This window comes from Cebidichthys violaceus, unplaced genomic scaffold (assembly GCF_023349555.1).
Source record: "Cebidichthys violaceus isolate CVI_PGR_0920_01 unplaced genomic scaffold, fCebVio1.0.p SCAF_19, whole genome shotgun sequence".
Lineage (NCBI taxonomy): Eukaryota > Metazoa > Chordata > Actinopteri > Perciformes > Stichaeidae > Cebidichthys > Cebidichthys violaceus.
In genome coordinates this window covers 1,856,672-1,877,564 of record NW_027176361.1, presented here as the reverse complement: position 1 = coordinate 1,877,564, position 20,893 = coordinate 1,856,672, and the positions used below count along the sequence as shown (strand labels likewise).

The following is a 20,893-nucleotide window of genomic DNA, read 5'->3' as shown; positions in this document are numbered from 1 at the left end:
AACCCTTGAAGGACAGATTCGGTTGCCGAGTTCGTAAATCTGTGAACATCAGTTTCTGAGGATCCATTTCTACTTCAGTCGACTTCGGTTCGTCTCTCTTTGCTCATTTCGTCACTAATTCAGCGTGAATGTTTTCAGCACATGTTCTCTTTTGACCGTTGGTGGTTTATTCCTACTTTGCTCACCGTTACAGAACCCAAATATGTTTCTCCTCAAACCTTTAAGTCACTCGTTCGACTCAACACGTCGCCTTGCTCGTGTAGATTTGTTGAATTTCATTTTGTCCGTGTTTAGTTTTTATTTGCTGCATCCTGCAGCCGGATAACAAGTTTCTCCTCAGACTTAAAAGTCCGTTTGTTGAGTCTACAATAAGTTTGTTACGACGCGTTTAATCTGCAGATGCTGTAAAGTTGCTTACTTGAGTGAATCATGATCGCCTTGTGTTTACGTCTCCTCTTCTTCTTCAGCTCCTCTTCATGTTCTTCTCTCTCTCCTTCACCTCCAGCCTTTCCTTCTTCAAGGTAGATATCGCTTCGATCAGAAGCATCGACGGTGCCGACGTGAAGCCACTAAGGTGGGAAACCTTTTAAAGCTGAGAGAGAGAGACTCAAAGAGAGAGAGAGAGAGAGAGAGAGAGAGAGAGCGAGAGAGAGAGAGAGAGAGACTCAAAGAGAGAGAGAGAGAGAGAGAGAGAGAGAGAGAGAGAGAGAGAGACTCAAAGAGAGAGAGAGAGAGAGAGAGAGAGAGACTCAAAGAGAGAGAGAGAGAGAGAGAGAGAGACAGAGAGAAAGAGAGAGAGACTCAAAGAGAGAGAGAGAGAGAGAGAGAGAGACAGAGAGAGAGAGAGAGAGAGACTCAAAGAGAGAGAGAGAGAGAGAGAGAGAGAAGGTGGGTGGAGGAAGTAGAGAAGTTAAAAAGAAGACAAAAGAAAGAAGACACAAGGAGAAACAAGATATCATTCCATCTCCGTCTTTGTCCGCCTCAGCCACACTGATAAAGTTTGATTTAAAAGCAAATCTTGTATGCGTGTGGTGTTTACAGATAGAGAGAGAGAGAGAGAGAGAGAGAGAGAGAGAGAGAGAGACAGAGAGAGAGAGATAAAGAGATGGAGAGGAAGTGAAAGAATGACGTGAATGAAACCACAAAGCATCCGTCACTCCGAGTAACTCCAGGAAGAAAACACACCCACACACTGTAAGAACTCATGATGCAAACATCAACTGATAGTAATGTTTCCAAATCGAGAATAGTTCTGCAGGTATTTGGTGATCAATAAAAAAAAGATATTGGCCTGAAGTAGTCAGAAGATCCCCCTCTGACTTCCCAGCATGCACTGCGTTCGAGTCGACTCAAGAAATTAGTTTTCACCTCGACAATAAACTGCCGAACCAAACTCCATTCAAAAATCTGTCGATTTAGTGCGCTGTCGCTCACAAGCAAACAGTCACGCTTTTGACCAATGTTACCTCAGAGTTCTTATGAATCGTTAAAATGCTATGGCGAATTCGGCTCAAAAAAGCTTTTATTTTGATACACTTTGATGAATACTGACATGCTTAATACATGTGTGTGGATGCTTTCACAGTATTTTCAACCAATGAGGGGGCCTGTTCACATTAAGTACGGTTGTGAAGACTAAAACTTTTCTTATCTAAACAGATAATAAAGTATAACATATTTCCTACAAGATCTACTGTACGTTGTCAGATATTTAAAACCACACGAGAAACAATACACAAAGACAAACAATGAAAATATTAATATATTTGGTTTATTAACTACTGTTTAGTAACCGATTACCAAATCTCAGATGTCTGAGCGTCCGTGAACGCATCAAGAGGCAACAAATCAAAACAATCCTCAGGACTACCTCAAATGTGACTTTCACTTTTACTACAACTACTACTGCTGCTTCTAATAATAATAATAATAATAATAATAACAGTAAATGTTGGACTGTGATGAACTTTGTACACACAGGAAGTTTCACGTCTCTGCAATTTGTACTGCTATACTTGTGAGGACCTCCGTCTAGATAAGATGTTCCAGAAGTTTCCAAGCTTCAAACTTCACCTTTTAAATTAAACTTTCTTCACTTTCCAAAAAACATCCTCTGTTTTGAAAGGTGTCTTCAATTTCCAAATGTCCCAAAAAATGTCCAACATGTTTACACCGTTGGCAATCTGTTTACAAAGAAGGTCCTCCAAATCTTTACCTCACTTTACAAAAGTGTGTCCTCCATTTCAAAAACATCCTCCATTTCCAAGTGTCCCAAAACATTTCTTTAACTATCGTCCCTCTCCAAAGACGTCCCCTCTTGTCTCCTCCATTTTGAAAATGCCCTTAACTTCCAACTGTTCCCAAAAACATCCTCTGTCTTTCCAAGATGTCCACACCACAAATGTCCCCTTTTTAAAAACTGACCGCAATTTACAAAAAAAGGAAAATTCCTCTTTTGCATTTTTTTTCACCTCAATCTCCAAGTGTTTCCAAAAATATCCTCAATTTACAAAAATATCCTGGTTTGCAAAAACTTTAAAGAAATTACAAATTCCAAAAAAATGTCAAAACTGTCTTCACTTTTCAAGAACATAAATTGTGAAATGCCAAAAATTGTCCTGACTTTCTAGAATTGTCGGCCTTCGAAAATGTAGAAAAAAATGTTTTTATTTTGCAAAAAACTTCATCAAGTTATAAATTTGACTTCACTTTGAAAAAAATTTCCTCACCTCAAAACTATGTCCACATAAATGTCAAAAATGTCCTCACTTTCTAAAAATGTCCCCATCTAAAAAACATCCTCACTTTCCTCACTGTTGACCAAATTGTCGACATATTCCAGAAAAAATTCTTCACTTTCCAAAGATGTCCGATCCAAAAGAAGAAGAAGAAGAAGAAGAAGAAGAAGAAGAAGAAGAAGAAGAAGAAATCTTCTCCTCTCTTCAGGCTGAAACACTGAAGTTGTCGCTCACACATTTCATGTTGCAGAAGACATTTAAAGTTTGCACTCTGCTTTCTATCTGACTCAAGATGTCAGGTGATCTCACTGACCTCTTCCTCTCTGACACACACACACACACACGCACACACACACACACACACACACACACACACACACACACACACACACACACACACACACACACACACACACACAGCGGTAGATCAGTGTATGACACCACCAAGCGTGTGTGTGCGTGTGGTTGTGTGCGTGTGGTTGTGTGTGTCCGTCCCCTCTCTTCATTTCCTGAATCCTGCTCCTTCACAGATTCACAGCTTCATGGAAAGGAATTCACTCCAACGAGCTGAAACCTGCGACGAGACGAGAGAAGGTAAGAACAGCGCGTGGTTTTACTGACGTTACGTCACTGAGTCTTTAGGAGTTAAACTCCAGCTGCGCAGTGAGAGTCTGAAGCGCGACCAACGAGTCCGACGGCAGAGCGACTTCAGTGCTGCAGGTCTGCTGTTCAAACACTACGACACAGCACGAAATAGTAATTACGAGTAATAATAGTCGTATTAATACACGTTTAATGTATGTTATAGTGACACCGCGTGAGGAATACACACCATGAAGTACGTTAAAGTATTTTAAAACATGAAACGAGTCCAGAATAGAGTTTCACATGAATCCTGTGGTTATGTTTGATTTGATCAATATCATTTTAATGACGTGAATCACCTTGCGAACACGCGCGGCGAACGCGCGCCACCTGTGGGCAGGTACAGCAGACAGGGTGCGCGTGTGCTTCTGGCTTCCTTGTGCTGTCGGAAAAACACGGAGAACAAGTTAGAAATACAAACAAATCAGTGGAAGTACTTTAAGTTAAAAGTAGCGATACTGTACCCGAGTTAAACAAATACTGTACTCTAAATATCACTTAGGCATCAAAATATACTAAAGTAAAAGTACTAATTATAACATACAAGGAATTTTACATGGTGGAGGAAATCAACAGTGCAAAAATAGAAAGTATTACAATTTACTTGTGGGAGACAAATATGCCCGGCAGCGGTGTACGAGAATATTTATTAACATAAAAATAACTTTAACTGCATCAGGAAACATTCATGTTTGTATTCTAACTACAGTCATGAAAGGAAATTAAAATGTTCTGACGTCGATACTGAAACTTTTATTTATACTTTTTACTTGTTACACAGAAACATATATTATACATTGTTTAGTGTAGTATAAATATTTTCAAATTTTCAGTGGCAAAGAACATTTTGTTTGTATTGTATAAGTGTCAACTACAAAGCAACACAAAACAACTACAAAGAGACACAAAACAACTACAAAGAGATACAAAACAACTACAAAGAGACACAAATCAACTACAAAACGATACAAATCAACTACAAAGAGATACAAATCAACTTCAAAGAGATACAAATCAACTACAAAGAGATACAAAACAACTACAAAGAGATACAAATCAACTACAAAGAGATACAATTCATCTACAAAGAGACACAAATCATCTACAAAGAGACACAAATCAACTACAAAGAGATACAAATCATCTACAAAGAGATACAAATCAACTACAAAGAGATACAATTCATCTACAAAGAGACACAAATCATCTACAAAGAGACACAAATCAACTACAAAGAGATACAAATCAACTACAAAGAGATACAAATCAACTACAAAGAGATACAATTCATCTACAAAGAGACACAAATCATCTACAAAGAGACACAAATCAACTACAAAGAGATACAAATCAACTACAAAGAGATACAAATCATCTACAAAGAGATACAAATCAACTACAAAGAGATACAATTCATCTACAAAGAGACACAAATCATCTACAAAGAGACACAAATCAACTACAAAGAGATACAAATCAACTTCAAAGAGATACAAATCAACTACAAAGAGACACAAATCAACTACAAAGAGATACAAATCAACTACAAAGAGATACAATTCATCTACAAAGAGACACAAATCATCTACAAAGAGATACAAATCAACTACAAAGAGATACAAATCATCTACAAAGAGATACAAATCAACTACAAAGAGATACAATTCATCTACAAAGAGACACAAATCATCTACAAAGAGACACAAATCAACTACAAAGAGATACAAATCAACTACAAAGAGATACAAATCAACTACAAAGAGATACAAATCATCTACAAAGAGATACAAATCATCTACAAAGAGACACAAATCAACTACAAAGAGATACAAATCAACTACAAAGAGATACAAATCAACTACAAAGAGATACAATTCATCTACAAAGAGACACAAATCATCTACAAAGAGACACAAATCAACTACAAAGAGATACAAATCATCTACAAAGAGATACAAATCAACTACAAAGAGATACAATTCATCTACAAAGAGACACAATTCATCTACAAAGAGACACAAATCAACTACAAAGAGATACAAATCAACTACAAAGAGATACAATTCATCTACAAAGAGATACAAATCATCTACAAAGAGACACAAATCAACTAGTCTCGTCGCTTTGTTGTTTTCGCTTTTTTTGGGAGAAAACATTGTGTCTGAAATTACAGCTGTGTTTCTCTCTCTCTTCAGCTCAGCTCCGGCCCGCCGCGTTCTGACAACATCCACCAATGGGCTGAGGACGTGGGCGGGGCCAGGATGAGTGCCAGGCTGCTATTGGAGGAGATGCTCTTCAAGCGTTCGCAGCAGAAGAAGAGGACGTCGCCCCTGAACTACAAGGAGAGACTGTTTGTCCTCACCCAGAGCCAGCTGACGTACTACGATGGAAGAAGAGAGGTAGCTTTAGTTTACATCTTAGTTTATACTTGCTGCACATACGTCTCATGTAGTATCTCTGTAACAAGATATTACATTTTTACACATTTTAATATATTTTTTGGGGAAGACAGTAATTTGCTTTTTGCTACGAGTTCATCATGCTGTATTGAAGAAGACTGTAAACTAGAGATTGAGACCATAAACTCATGTTTACAATGTTTACTGAGGGAATAAATCAAGAGAGAAGTAGAGTCATTTTAGACTAGACTTCTATACAACCAGAGGAGTCGCCCCCTGCTGGACACTAGAGAGAATGCAGCTTTAACACATGAAGCTTTGGTTTCACTCTTCAGAACCGGAGGTTGCAGCCTGGTTTTAGTTGAAAGTGTTTCACATTGAATTTTCATGTTATTCTAAGACGGTGTGGAAGGAAATTATGCGTTTCTGGTTTCTCACCTAAACCCTGCAGACGATATAGTCTAGTAAAAAGCTGCCGTTTCTTTCCATCAACAGAAGAAGTTCAGGAGAGGTTCGATCGAGCTGAGCCGCATCAGATGTGCCGAGATCGTCAAGAACGGAGGAGAAATCATCCCCTGCCAGAACAAATACCCCTTTCAGGTACAAACACACAAGTTAATTATAAGAAACCTTTAAATTCTGGTTTATTTAAACTTTTGCTCAGTAATAATCAGTAAAAAAAGAAGTCCGGTGGGTCAAGAAACTCAAACATTCATTGGTTGGAAGCAAACCTCCAGGTTAGACGAACTTATTTGGAACAGAAAACAAAGATTAACAGTTCCATCATTACGCAACATCCATCAAGGTTTACAAAACTATTTCCTGATTCAAATTCAACCTACTTTTCAGGTGTGCTCATTTTAAAATACAGTGGTTTAGATAATGTGGATCAGAGGTTTTAAAAGTCCGACTGTTGGGTCCTGCTCAGACAAAATCAAGACAACACCCTTCACTCTTTTCCTGTTATTATTATTATATTACGTCTTCTTAAAAGGGCCAGCGTTTAGCATTTCCATCGATTCGAAGAAATGGAATATAATATTCATAATTATGTTTCAATTAGAGTATAATCACCTGAAACTAAGAATCTTATGTTTTCGTTAGCTTAGTGTGAGCACTTCATATCTACACTAGAAGCGGGAGGCGGGGTCCGCCATGTTGGACCGCCACGTTTCTAAGGTAGCCCAGAACGGACAAACCAAAACACTGACTCTAGAGAGAGCTTTTAGGGGTTTCCACATTTCCTGAAGGCCACCGTAGAGTGGCAAAACCGAGGTACCGCCAGCCGCCGTCTGACGTCCTTTGGTCCTAAAAGTAGTGTTATTATGGTATGGATGGCCACTGAGCCGTTACCACGGTCTTGCACTCGGTGGCTCACATTACCTCAGTCTTTGCAAGCAACTGAACACCCTTTTCATTCTGCAACCTCGCCGCTAGATGCCACCAAATCCCTACACACTTTCCCTTTAAAAAGGATAATCATGCTTTACATTTCCCATGATGCTTTAGTAAATTGACACCATTAAAACAATGCCGAATTAGCTATCAGCAGCTCCTGTTTGCAGTGTACCCATGTGTGTACAGATAACTATCAGTGGACTACTGTGCTACTGAAGAAAACTTAAAAACGTGATGATTCTCAGGCAAGTTCTGAAGCGTCTTTTCCTAGGATTTAGAAGCAAATTTACAGACGTACATTTCTGATGATGTCCTCAAAGTGAGTTTTTTGCTCTTTTCTAAAAACACATTCTAGGTTCACAGGAGCTTTCAGCCACAAATCATGGCCTTCATCAGCAGATAGAGTCCTCTCAATTTGACCGAGACAATGTGGGATTCTAGGTCTGACTGAAGAATGAACCTTCGAGTTCAACATGGAAATATAGACAGACATTTAGGCAGGAAGAAAATGAGGGGAAACGTATTCTTAAACTAAACTAAACCAATGTTGTACACCTTGACTTCAGTACTTCCTAACCGGCTCTGTTTGTGTCCAGGTGGTGTACGACACCAACACCCTGTACGTGTTCGCCCCAAGCCACGACAGCAGAAGTCTCTGGGTCCAGAGCCTCAAAGGGGGTCAGTCTCTATTTTAGTCTACTGAAGCAGAGGAGTGTATAAAAGGTGCGGCTGTAGAGCACTTCTCACGTGTTATAGCTTGAGCTGCTTTTCACACCTAAACCACACATCTGAAACTGGTTTCTCACACAGAGGGCAAAGTTTCCAGCAGCCCCCACTGTTTCCTCCTCCGACTGTTTGTGTGTGCGACGTTCTACCGGAGACGTGGTGGTCAGGTGCTGCTTTAAAGTCCACTCACCTTCAGGAGCCTACTAGATCAGTTATTAAATCTAGTCTTGCCACCATTGTTTAGAAAAGGACACGTCCATATCTGGACTGAGGAGGAGTGACGTAGAGACGCCTTATACGTCTTCTGGTAGAGACCTGTCAATCAGCATGTAGCCCCGCCCCTAAATCATCCCCTGCTTTATGGTCTGTTTGACTCTAAATGGAGCATAATGTACTAAATGAACATCATGCTGTATTGAAGAAGACTGTAAACTAGAGATTGAGACCATAAACTCATGTTTACAATGTTTACTGAGGGAATAAATCAAGAGAGAAGTAGAGTCATTTTAGACTAGACTTCTATACAACCAGAGGAGTCGCCCCCTGCTGGACACTAGAGAGAATGCAGCTTTAAGAGGCTTCACTGTTAATTGATGGATGTCATGATATTATTGGTTAAAACTGGTTGGTACCAGCTTATGTAAACACACATTTTGTTTGATATAAAATTACAAAGAAAGTTTCTTTTTTGTAAATATTTTTGCATATATTGTTTGATATGGTGCACAATATGACCGGGGATGTGATCCAAAAGCTTTTTACATTTTTACAGACTAAAAAGACTTCTGTGAAAATAGAAAACTCTTTACATTTAAGTGTTATTTGCGTGTTAAACACAGAAACATTCCAGCTTTTGTTCACATGAGCCACACAAATGAAGCTTCTTTTAAATGTGAAGGAGGAAACGTGATGAAAATGATTGTTCCAGTTTTCACATGACGTTAATCACAGAAACCTGTGTGCAGAGATCAAAGACAACGCTGTGGTGTCGGCGAAGTTTCACCCTCAGTTCTGGCAGGAAGGGTCGTGGCTCTGCTGTCGCCAGGCGGAAAAACAGGCTCCGGGCTGCGAGGAGTACAACCTGTTTGGAGACAGTAAGACACTCAGCTGTTGTATTAGTATTAGACATTTTCAGAATGTTTTAAATTCATAAAAAAAAAAAAAAAAAAAAAAAAAAAACACGGCATGATACTGTAAAAAATACCACCAAATATAATACACGTTTAATCCGATATCAACTCTGTCTTAAGCTCAGCAGTAATATAAAGTTTCTTAGTAAATGTACTAAAACAGCGATGTTTACAAATTAAATAAAATACCACTTGTTGGTCTTTTAACATGCAAACTTCTTACAGTGTAGAATCTGAAACACTTGATTCACTGAGTGCAAAAGAAAAACAGGAAATCAGAAACTTTAGGCTGTCAGACTGAGTTGAGAAGTCAGAGGTCAAACAGCTGAGGTGGTTAGAAACAGAAACAGTTGAAACTTTCTGCTCGGTTTAATGTTTCTGTTCCTCTTTTCTAGTTTCCAGGAAACCTTTACCCCCGATCCCTGGAGAGGAGCGAACCAAAAACAAGAGGGTAAGACAGACAGACAGACAGACAGACAGACAGACAGACAGACAGACAGACAGAATTAACACATCGACCACAGCCCACAACCTTCTCGTCGTTCTTCCTCCAGCAGCGGCGGCCCCCTCCTCCTCTCCCTCCGGAGGGTGACGACGACGACGGTGACGACGACGATGAAGGCGAGGAGGAGGAGGAGGAGGAGGAGGTGATGGTGGCGCTGTACAACTTCCCGGGTACCGAGCCACACGACCTGAGTCTGGTCAAAGGAGGCGAGTACGTCATCCTGGACAAGTGTGACGTCAACTGGTACAAGGCAAGGAACCAGTTCGGGTGAGTGTTTAAAGCACTTTCTACCAAGACAATGAGATCAGGGGAGTCGTTAGAGTCCTTCAGTGTTCAGGAGGTTTTTACCAGGTGGAGTGAAGCCAATCTGTCTTAAAGCTGCATTCTCTCTAGTGTCCAGCAGGGGGCGACTCCTCTGGTTGTATGGAAGTCTAGTCTAAAATGACTCTACTTCTCTCTTGATTTATTCCCTCAGTAAACATTGTAAACATGAGTTTATGGTCTCAATCTCTAGTTTACAGTCTTCTTCAATACAGCATGATGTTCATTTAGTACATTATGAAACATTTAGAGTCAAACACACCATAAAGAGGGGATGATTTAGGGGCGGGGCTACATGCTGATTGACAGGTCTCTACCAGAAGACGTATAAGGCGTCTCTACGTCACTCCTCCTCAGTCCAGATATGGACGTGTCCTTTTCTAAACAATGGTGGCAAGACTAGATTTAATAACTGATCTAGTAGGCTCCTGAAGGTGAGTGGACTTTAAAGCAGCACCTGACCACCACGTCTCCGGTAGAACGTCGCACACACAAACAGTCGGAGGAGGAAACAGTGGGGGCTGCTGGAAACTTTGCCCTCTGTGTGAGAAACCAGTTTCAGATGTGTGGTTTAGGTGTGAAAAGCAGCTCAAGCTATAACACGTGAGAAGTGCTCTACAGCCGCACCTTTTATACACTCCTCTGCTTCAGTAGACTAAAATAGAGACTGACCCCCTTTGAGGCTCTGGACCCAGAGACTTCTGCTGTCGTGGCTTGGGGCGAACACGTACAGGGTGTTGGTGTCGTACACCACCTGGACACAAACAGAGCCGGTTAGGAAGTACTGAAGTCAAGGTGTACAACATTGGTTTAGTTTAGTTTAAGAATACGTTTCCCCTCATTTTCTTCCTGCCTAAATGTCTGTCTATATTTCCATGTTGAACTCGAAGGTTCATTCTTCAGTCAGACCTAGAATCCCACATTGTCTCGGTCAAATTGAGAGGACTCTATCTGCTGATGAATGCCATGATTTGTGGCTGAAAGCTCCTGTGAACCTAGAATGTGTTTTTAGAAAAGAGCAAAAAACTCACTTTGAGGACATCATCAGAAATGTACGTCTGTAAATTTGCTTCTAAATCCTAGGAAAAGACGCTTCAGAACTTGCCTGAGAATCATCACGTTTTTAAGTTTTCTTCAGTAGCACAGTAGTCCACTGATAGTTATCTGTACACACATGGGTACACTGCAAACAGGAGCTGCTGATAGCTAATTCGGCATTGTTTTAATGGTGTCAATTTACTAAAGCATCATGGGAAATGTAAAGCATGATTATCCTTTTTAAAGGGAAAGTGTGTAGGGATTTGGTGGCATCTAGCGGCGAGGTTGCAGAATGAAAAGGGTGTTCAGTTGCTTGCAAAGACTGAGGTAATGTGAGCCGCCGAGTGCAAGACCGTGGTAACGGCTCAGTGGCCATCCATACCATAATAACACTACTTTTAGGACCAAAGGACGTCAGACGGCGGCTGGCGGTACCTCGGTTTTGCCACTCTACGGTGGCCTTCAGGAAATGTGTTTGTAATTGTAATTTTATATCAAACAAAATGTGTGTTTACATAAGCTGGTACCAACCAGTTTTAACCAATAATATCATGACATCCATCAATTAACAGTGAAGCCTCTTAAAGCTGCATTCTCTCTAGTGTCCACCAGGGGGCGACTCCTCTGGTTGTATAGAAGTCTAGTCTAAAATGACTCTACTTCTCTCTTGATTTATTCCCTCAGTAAACATTGTAAACATGAGTTTATGGTCTCAATCTCTAGTTTACAGTCTTCTTCAATACAGCATGATGTTCATTTAGTACATTATGGTCCATTTAGAGTCAAACACACCATAAAGAGGGGATGCTTTAGGGGCGGGGCTACACGCTGATTGACAGGTCTCTACCAGAGACGTATACGACGTCTCTACGCCACTCCTCCTCAGTCCAGATATGGTCACTTCCTGTTCACCGGTTGAAAAAAAACAAGATGGCGAAAACAAATAGACTAAAATCCTTCATTCAGTTAAAATATGGTTAAAAACGAGATCTTAAAAAGTGAATTGTAGAAATGAGTTTTAAAACGAGATAAAAAGTCAATTAGAGAGAATATGACACCATAGACAGGCGACCTATTGAAGCGCACCGTTACCTTGATTTAATATAAAGATTGTTTAACATTTGGGATAATTTAAGTACACAACTAAACATTGTATATAGGTGGAGTCATTTTAAAGCAGAAAAGTTACATCTGTATATATGTATATATGTGTGTTTGTGTTTCACAGAGAGGAAGGCTACATCCCAAGTAACTACGTAGCAGAGAAGACGTCTGGAAACCTGGTGCAGTTTGTGTGAGTTCGTTAATCATTGGTTAAAATAAGAGCGGATTAAGGGTTGAAGCTGAATGTCTGCAGGCTTGTGGCATCTGAAACTACCAATAAGTTACAATCACTCTGGATTCAGCCGGTTTATGACTTTAAGTCAGACCTCCGTCCTGCAAAGCTCATAGAGGGCCGGAGAAAGTCTCTATAAGACAAGATCATATTCATTCAGATGTTTGTCCTTTGTTCTAGTTGGTACAGCAGACAAGTCAACAGGAACAAGGCAGAGGAGCTGCTGAGGAAAGAGGTGAGCGATTGTATCCCTCTTTACTCTCCGTTTCATCCCTCCAGGTACAATTACTTCTTTTCTTTCTTTCCTCTAGTCCCTCTACTCGTCACTGAAATACTTATTTTTTTGCGTCCTTTTATGGAGCAAAACAAAAGTTACAGAAAAGCTTCGAGTTCTCCGGTGGCCTCGAGGTTAAAGGTTCCAGTCGAGGACATTTGTTCCGTTTATGTCGAGTTTTAAATATTTGCAGCAAACTGAGGAGGACATGCACATCTGTAGCAACAATACACCACGTCTGTTTACACACAGGCTCTCTTAATCACATGACAAACTAAACATTCATGGTCAGTCTGTTCGTCTCTGTCGCCCCCTGCAGGACAAAGAAGGAGCCTTCGTAGTCAGAGACTCCAGCACTCCGGGAACCTACACCGTGTCGCTCTACGCCAAGTCTGGCGCAGGGTGAGGACACTGTCCGCTCCTCTCATCTCTAGTTTCTGCCTCCTCGTCTCCTCCGTCCTCGGCGACGTCACATTAAAGTGGCGTCGCTTTTTAAATGACGGCTCCGAAGCGTGATAGTCTCGTTTTTGTTAAATGCCTGTTGCCTCGTCTCCTTGCATCTCTTCCTCGCCTCCTTCGCTCGCATCTCCGGTGGGAAAGACTAAGACGTGAAGAGAGGAGGCAAGGAAAGGAATCGAGGATGCACAAACTGAGAAGACCTGATTTTCCATATTTAACCAACTTAGATAAACTAAAACAAGCAACAAACAAGTGATTTATCTTCATCTCTTATCTTTAAAGTCATTGTTTATAGTTAGTTTTTTAGGGTTCAGGTTTTTACATTCTTCTTTAGTATTAATGCAGCTGTGTGTGCAGAATGATGTGAGAAGCATTAACTGACTCTGCAGACCTGATATTCACTGAGCTGGACTACACTCAGCCGAGTGTTTACTGTACAGAAATCAATGGGAATCAATGGCTGCCTGCAACAATGACAACAACAAACTAGCAGCAACACGATTTGCCAAAAGTACAAGAAAGTATATTTAAGTTTGTATTCGTTAAAACATGCAGTGTGGTATTGTATAAGCCTTTTTCTGTGATAATTCAGCCTCAAATAAATGAGAATTTTTAAGTTAAGGAGGCACAGAGAGTTCTTAGTCATAAAAGCCTGTAAGACGCATTGATAAATTATCATTATATATTCAATTATTGTTGTGCGTTTGCAGGGAGGGAGTTGCAGCTATAAAACATTACCACATCAAGGAGACACAAGGCTCGCCTCTACAGTTTTACCTGGCGGAGAAACACCTGTTCAGCTCCATCCCCGACCTGATCGAGTACCACAAACACAACGCAGCAGGTAACCAACACGTCGCCGTCTATCCAGACCTGCCATGTTTATCCAGAACTGATTCTGTAGCCGTCTAGATATTAAGAGGACTTACTGCCATGCTAGCAGCTCTGTGAGGCTGTACCAAGCAGCAACCTCCAGTTCTGAAAAGTTGACAATGCTGAAGTGTCATAAAGCTGCATTCTCTCTAGTGTCCACCAGGGGGCGACTCCTCTGGTTGTATAGAAGTCTAGTCTAAAATGACTCTACTTCTCTCTTGATTTATTCCCTCAGTAAACATTGTAAACATGAGTTTATGGTCTCAATCTCTAGTTTACAGTCTTCTTCAATACAGCATGATGTTCATTTAGTACATTATGCTCCATTTAGAGTCAAACAGACCAGAAAGTCTTACAACTTTAACTCTTTCGAAGTGCGTTTTCAGTTCATGGATGTTAATTGTAACGTTTTTTGGTCACCTAAAAATGTCTTATTCAGCGTTTGGTTTGAAAAAAACTAAATGCCACCACCTTGGTTTATGGCCCAAACAAAGACCTAGTTGCCGATAGCGAAAAAAACAAGATGGCGAAAGCCAAAATCAGATTGAACTCAATGTATTTGTATCACAAATTTGCCTCAAAGGGCTATACACTCAGTACAACATACGACATCCCTTCTTCTTCGACACTCGCATCCATGATGGCAACGGCCAAAAACCACGATGGCAACGGCCAAAAACCAAGATGGCGACGGCCAAAAACCAAGATGGCGACGGCCAAAATGCCTGAGTACAGGCTTGAAAACCGTAGTCCACAAACCAACGGGTGATGTCACGGTGACTACGACTACTTCCGATGTACAATCTCTGGGTTGTACTCAGTCACAGCAGTGTTTTGAGTTGAATGCTAACGTTGCCTAGCATGTTAGCAATTATTAGTAGATTATTTGATCAACCGAGAATTAATCGTTCGTGTTTTCAAGTCAAAATGAGAAACATTTGCTGGTTCAGGCTTCTCAAATATTTAGTGTGTTTCTTTATCATTATTGAAAGTATATCCAATATCTTAAGGTTGCTTGTTTTGTCCAACCAATAAATTGTGAAGGCCATTTTCCATTTCATAATCTAAAACAATGAATCATTTCATCAAGAAAACGATTGTTAGCTGCAGACCTAAAACATTTGCTAATTGGTATTAAATGTCATTAGTTCTGTGAGTATTTGGTCATAAACCAAATTAAAATGTTGACCTGGTCATTACAATTCATCCTGAGGGGAACATGAATGTCCCAACAGCTTTTCATGGTTACATTTTGTTTGGTGTCGGCTGTATACTTAATCATTGTCTGCATCGCAGGTCTTCTTGCCAGGTTGAGGTATCCTGTAGGGAAACAGGACAAGTCTGCTCCGTCCACCGCCGGCTTCAGCTACGGTGAGTCCTGACAGACCACCGACTCAGTTTCTAAGCATTTGTTCATCCATGAACTCACCTCTTTGTCTTTACTTCCTCTTCTTTCTCTCTCGTTCCCTCCCTCCAGAGAAGTGGGAGATCAACCCCAGTGAGCTGACGTTCATGAAGGAGCTGGGCAGCGGCCAGTTTGGGGTGGTGAAGCTCGGCAAGTGGAGGGCTCAGCACCGAGTGGCCATCAAGGCCATCAAAGAGGGAGCCATGTACGAGGAGGACTTCATCGAGGAGGCTAAAGTCATGATGTGAGGAGGGAGGAGAGTGCACTGAAAGGATCAAGTTCATGGTGTTAGGATGAAGATCATAAAGAAGCCGACTGACAGAAGAAAGGAAAGTTAGACAGATTTATGCACAGAGATTAAGCTTAGTTTACAGCCACCGTAGGGAAGCAGCCAAATCAAATTGTTTACAGGATATTCAGCTTTCAGTTCTTTACAATGCTTTTAATACTTGACATGTTTCTTTGCAGGACTTGTATAAAAGGCAATAAAGTAGTCCATGAATATGAGATACGAGTTTACAGATAATTACAATCCCTGCTCGGCATTGTGGAGGTTGGTTTACGGCGTTTTGTTGCTTACAATTGTCTTTTTAATTCTTCAGTTCATTTTATTTGTACGCCCTCTAGTGTTTAGGAAGATTATGCAACAAACAACAAAAGCCCATAGAATATAAAGGCCTCAGTAGTAGTAGTAGTAGTAGTAGTAGTAGTAGTAGTTATAGGATCCTCCTGTCCTCTGAGTGATGGTGGCTTGTAATAGACAGAAATGCTTATAAGCGTGTAATGAAGTGTTGGACTCTGTATAGCCCTGCCTTTGTCTTATTGGTTTCAATCCGTCAAGGTCTTTGTCTTGGTCTCGATACACTCTGGTCTTGGTCATGACTTGGTCTCTGTGTAGGTGGTCTTGACTACAACACTTGTTAGGACACGGTCACACATTGCCTTGACAGGCGAGGGTTGTGGCCTTAATGACGAGATGCCGGTCTAGTCTTTGCTTCAGTTTATAACATCAGTTAAAATAGTTGTTCACAAAGTTCAGAAGTCTTAAGAATAAACAAGTAGTCGCATACTTACCATTTCATTCTCAGTGGATGCCTTCCAGAGTTGAATTTGTGGCAAAACTTGAGCTGGAAAATATGTAGTTTTGCTCATTTGACGAGTTCACCTATTTTTGAACAGCTGAAAATAAAAAAACTAAAAGCAAAGAGGAAAGAAAATAGACTAAAAATGTAAACAATATGCTTCAGGTTTCAATGAAACCAGTTACATAAAGTGCAGGTCATTATGTGTCGGGTGTCAGAAAAAGTTGGTAATTGTTTGACACCCTGAATTCGTCTAACCTGACTTGCTTGACGTTTTGTTACACATAACTATCCGAGGAGTGGTTTGGAAAAGGGCAGGAAGTTTAAAAGAAATGCGTGGCATGTGATTGGACAAACCGTCTGTCAAACTCTTACTGAAGACATTCGAGAGAGAAGAGAAAACATCTTTACCATCTAGAAAAGCCTTCTGAGTCCATATTTGCTTTTCTTTCAAAGATGAAATTCTCCCCAGTTCTGATATACCCGACCTCTTCAGAAGCCGCTATTGTTCATTTGTCTCCAGCTGCCGTGCAAGGCAAGAGTTCTTCTACTTGTCCATTGCATCCCTGTCCATAATGTGTGTGTTTTCTCCAGGAGACTGTCCCACCCTAAACTGGTGCAGCTGTACGGAGTTTGCAGCCAGCAGAAGCCCATTTACATCGTCACAGAGTTCATGGAGCACGGCTGCCTGCTGAACTTCCTCAGGCAGCGGCGGGGCAGCTTCAGTCTGGGGTCCTTGCTGAGTATCTGCCTGGACATCAGCGAGGGCATGGAGCACCTGGAGGCCAACGGCTTCATCCACAGAGATCTGGTAACTGCAGGTCACTCCGATACTCCAGTCTGGGGTTCTAGCTGGAAGGAGTACTCGTTTGCCAATTACATCCCATCCTCAAACCAAAAACACAATTAACATAAATATCAGTGATGGATTTGTGCTTTTTCTTCTCTTTTAACAATCACTTTAAGGCACAAATGTGTACGGTTATCAACTTTACCCACTATTCTTGTGGAGGGACCAGATTGTATTTGTGTTCCTTCACCAAAGGTCAAGAATGTTCAGCAGTCAGCAAATGAGAGAATCTCAGCAAATTTGACTTGACACCATTTTCAAAGAGTAAATAATCCCCAAAATCAGCTGAAAACCAATGTATATTTACTAGTGTTGTTGATGGATTCAGGTCATAATCTTGACAATTTGGCCCCTATTATTTGAATTCATTCATATTGTAATATACATAGCGACTGCCCTCGACTGATTGAAACCCGGCTATTGCACCCAAAATTTGGCGGATGGCTGATCAACGTATGTGGAGCCGGCCTTAGTCACCAACCAATAATGCTAAAGCCAATCGCTAGCATACTCACATCCCAGCCTTGGATGTAAAGTTAAACTAAAATGCACAAAAATTCACAAGTTTATACTGTATTTTGTCACCATAACAGACCCATTACAGCACTGTTACCTAACCATAATCATTCCAATAGCTGGCATGCTAGCATTAGCCCTAGAGATTAGCACTAGCAATAAGCTAATTGAAAAGGTAACGGCCATCATGAGTGGTAGTTTAAAAACAGTAAAGTCAGAAAATGTCAGAGTAGCGTAGAACAACCCAGCAGTTCATGAGGTGCTTTCTGTGTTCTGTAACTGTAGCATGCAAGCTCACAAAGACAATGTTAGCCAAGTTTACTAGCCAACATCTGCTAATTAGCAATACACAAAGTACAGCTAAGGATGATGGGATTAGTCATTAGTTTGGTAGGAATTTGGTGAAAAGTTTGGATAAATTAAAATGTTGACGTGATGACGGCGCTAGATCAAAAGTAAGATGATCGCCAACGTTAATACAATTCATCCTGAAGGGAACATGAATGTCTGAACCACATTTCATTGCTGTCCGTTTCACATACATTTCACACAAAAAAAACGTTGACATCCTGTAGTCATTAGGATTCATCATCATCAGGGGAACATGAATGTCTGAATCAAATTGCTAACAATAAACAAACAAAGCCAACGTTCTTTCTTTCCTCCCTTCATCTCTGCAGGCTTCCAGAAACTGTCTGGTGAACGACTCTCTGGTGGTGAAGGTGTCTGACTTTGGCATGACCAGGTACGACTTTCATCCCATCCCATTTACATGTTTATCTGTCGTCTTTTTATCCAGAGTGACCTAAAACGTGGTTGAAACTTTGCACTGTGGCAACTTCCCCGTCACATTTTAATGTGTACTTTGTAGATACGTGTTAGACAACCAGTACACCTGCTCATCGGGTGCCAAGTTTCCAGTGAAGTGGTCGCCTCCTGAAGTCTTCAACTTCTGCAAATACAGCAGCAAGTCAGACGTCTGGTCCTACGGTACGCACACTCGAACATCAATAAACCATTAAGCATCTCTATTTGACATCAACTTCCAAACACTTGTGTTTTAACGGTAAAGCTCCCGACTCTCACCAAACCTCCACCATTTGTGTGTACCCAGGTGTGTTGATGTGGGAGGTTTTCGCCGAGGGTCGCATGCCGTTTGAGCAGAATCAGAACCACGAGGTGGTCACTTTGGTAACAAAGGGTCACCGACTGTACAGGCCCAAAATGGCCCCGCCCGCCATCTACGACATCATGCAGCTCAGCTGGCAGGAGGTGAGAACCGTGAGAGACAACCGTGAGAGACAATACGTTTCCGTGTTTTTGGCAGCCCTAATTGGCTTTCTCCGTTCATTAGAGTCCAATTTTAATCTATATTTTGCCTTAATTCGGGCTAAAATAGTATTGATTGGTATGACAGTAATTTGATCCATTCATAACAGAAATATTGATTATAGCAGCTTTAAAACAAATATTTTTCTTTACCAGTTTCTGCCTTTTTAACATCCATGGCTCTGGTCAGAATGCTAATAAATGATGCATGTGATGAAAAGGATGCTTCTTTCTTGGGTTTTTGAACATTTTCCACCCTTTAAGCCATTCGTGCAGTTTATGGCAGATATTTGTTCCATTTCTGGTGTTGCCTTTTGACTTCCAGTCGCTATAACTGACTTTTATAGCCGCTAAAACGTCACAGTCCTGATCTGTTCACATGTTGACGCTGCAACTGATCAATACACCTGGTAAGAGATTTAATGCTTCACTCATAACACGCTCCTGGGATATGATTGTTTATGAGCCAGGGAAGGAAGCACAATATGAACCAGGCAATAGACTATTCATCAATAGCAATATTAAAATTCTTGAATAAGAAAAGCCAGGAAAGCACATAACCAATACTGAAAGTTCGGTTGCATGAGCAAATCCCGTGCACTAGGGTTTTATCGCCTCAGTCCACACATTCCAACCTCAAAACAGTCTTTGAAGGAGGAGCACTTCCTTCTTCGAGCTCATTTGTTGCTGCACTTCTATGAGGTTACGTTCAGAGATGGCTTTGAATAGTTTACAGCCCGTCTTCTCTCCGTTTCAGAGGCCTGCCGATCGTCCGTCGTTCTCTCAGCTCTGCCTGATGATCTCAGACGCTCTGGAGCGCGACACCCCTCCCCCAAACTGACCAATCGGCTGTTTCCACCATCCCCACGCCAATCCGTTGGCCCCTAAATCCTGGTTCATGGAAACCCCGCCATTCTTCAGGGTGCTTCATGGCGGTAACGTGTCAGAACTACAACATGGAGAACATGGTGTAATGGTACTTGACGGAGGGGATGGACCAATCACACCAGCTGTAGTCCAGTCATCCACCAATAACATTTGTTCATCCAATCAAGATGCCAGTGCTCCTAAACGCTTGAACTGAAGCTGCGTTCAACAACACAAACTGCTGCACATGTTGGACCTTAAGGAATGGCCTCTGTATCTTTGTTTGATTCTACCGTGTGAGAAATTTAACTGCCGTGAAAATCGGACTTCATGTTATTCAAATCACATCCTGCACATTAATATTAAAAGTGCTGAACCATCGTAGATCGATTTTGGATGCCTTGCAACACGTTGCTGCCTCTCATGCAAAAGAACATTTGATACATTAATAAAACAGCTCAAAGATGACGTTGCTCACCTTAGTCTGGTGTTAGGGTCCCGTACAGCCAACAATGTCACTGGAAGTACGAAGACGTAAACAAGTGCCACCTGTTGTACATTTGTGTGATTATAAGGTCACTTCAGTTACATTTTGTACAGGAGAGGGCGCCCTCAACACTCACACTGTAGGACAGAAGCACTCAGGAACAAAGACGACTCAGCAAAATGGCATTTAGTACAACTAAACCCAAGAAAAAGAGGTACCTCCACCAAACGTTCTACCCAGGAAAACAAAAACAACTCCTCTTAGGAGTCTTGGCTGGAATTTAGGCCACGACTTGAAAAAAGAGGGAAGTGAAATAAATATTTACACCATAATATTGAGGAAGTTATCAATATCTGTTAATTAAATCCATGTCAAATTAAACATTTAAGCAGAGTACTACACAGACATAAATAAAAGGTAAGGTCCCGTCTACAATGATTTTCTAACTAATATACATGGTAAGATTATGTGAACATAAATACATCTATCATGGATCTATTGAAACCCCATTTATC

At 41.0% G+C, this 20,893-nt stretch overlaps 2 protein-coding genes across 3 annotated transcripts in view; one reads left to right on the top strand and one right to left on the bottom strand.

Annotated features, from left to right (window-relative positions):
• Positions 1 to 1,393, bottom strand: part of txk (TXK tyrosine kinase) — a 10,882-nt gene extending 9,489 nt beyond the window's left edge. Inside the window, exon 1 of the mRNA XM_068713158.1 lies at positions 419 to 1,393. Coding sequence (XP_068569259.1) covers positions 419 to 431 — 13 coding nt within the window. The 5' untranslated portion in view covers positions 432 to 1,393. The remainder of the gene's footprint in view (positions 1 to 418) is intronic.
• Positions 1,394 to 3,191: 1,798 nt separating this feature from the next.
• Positions 3,192 to 20,359, top strand: tec (tec protein tyrosine kinase). Of its 2 annotated transcripts, none has more exons than XM_068713157.1 (18): positions 3,192 to 3,332; positions 5,579 to 5,782; positions 6,278 to 6,382; positions 7,777 to 7,858; positions 8,872 to 9,000; positions 9,432 to 9,487; positions 9,594 to 9,808; positions 12,129 to 12,194; positions 12,417 to 12,471; positions 12,830 to 12,912; positions 13,680 to 13,813; positions 15,139 to 15,213; positions 15,320 to 15,491; positions 16,924 to 17,140; positions 18,376 to 18,440; positions 18,567 to 18,685; positions 18,810 to 18,967; positions 19,782 to 20,359. In XM_068713157.1, exons 2-18 carry the CDS (start codon positions 5,645 to 5,647, stop codon positions 19,863 to 19,865), a joined length of 1,953 nt encoding a protein of 650 aa, XP_068569258.1. In that variant the 5' UTR covers positions 3,192 to 3,332; positions 5,579 to 5,644; the 3' UTR covers positions 19,866 to 20,359. The 2 variants fall into 2 exon arrangements, with proteins under 2 accessions (XP_068569258.1, XP_068569257.1); XM_068713156.1 differs by having other exon boundaries at positions 9,591 to 9,808.
• Positions 20,360 to 20,893: the final 534 nt, after the last annotated feature.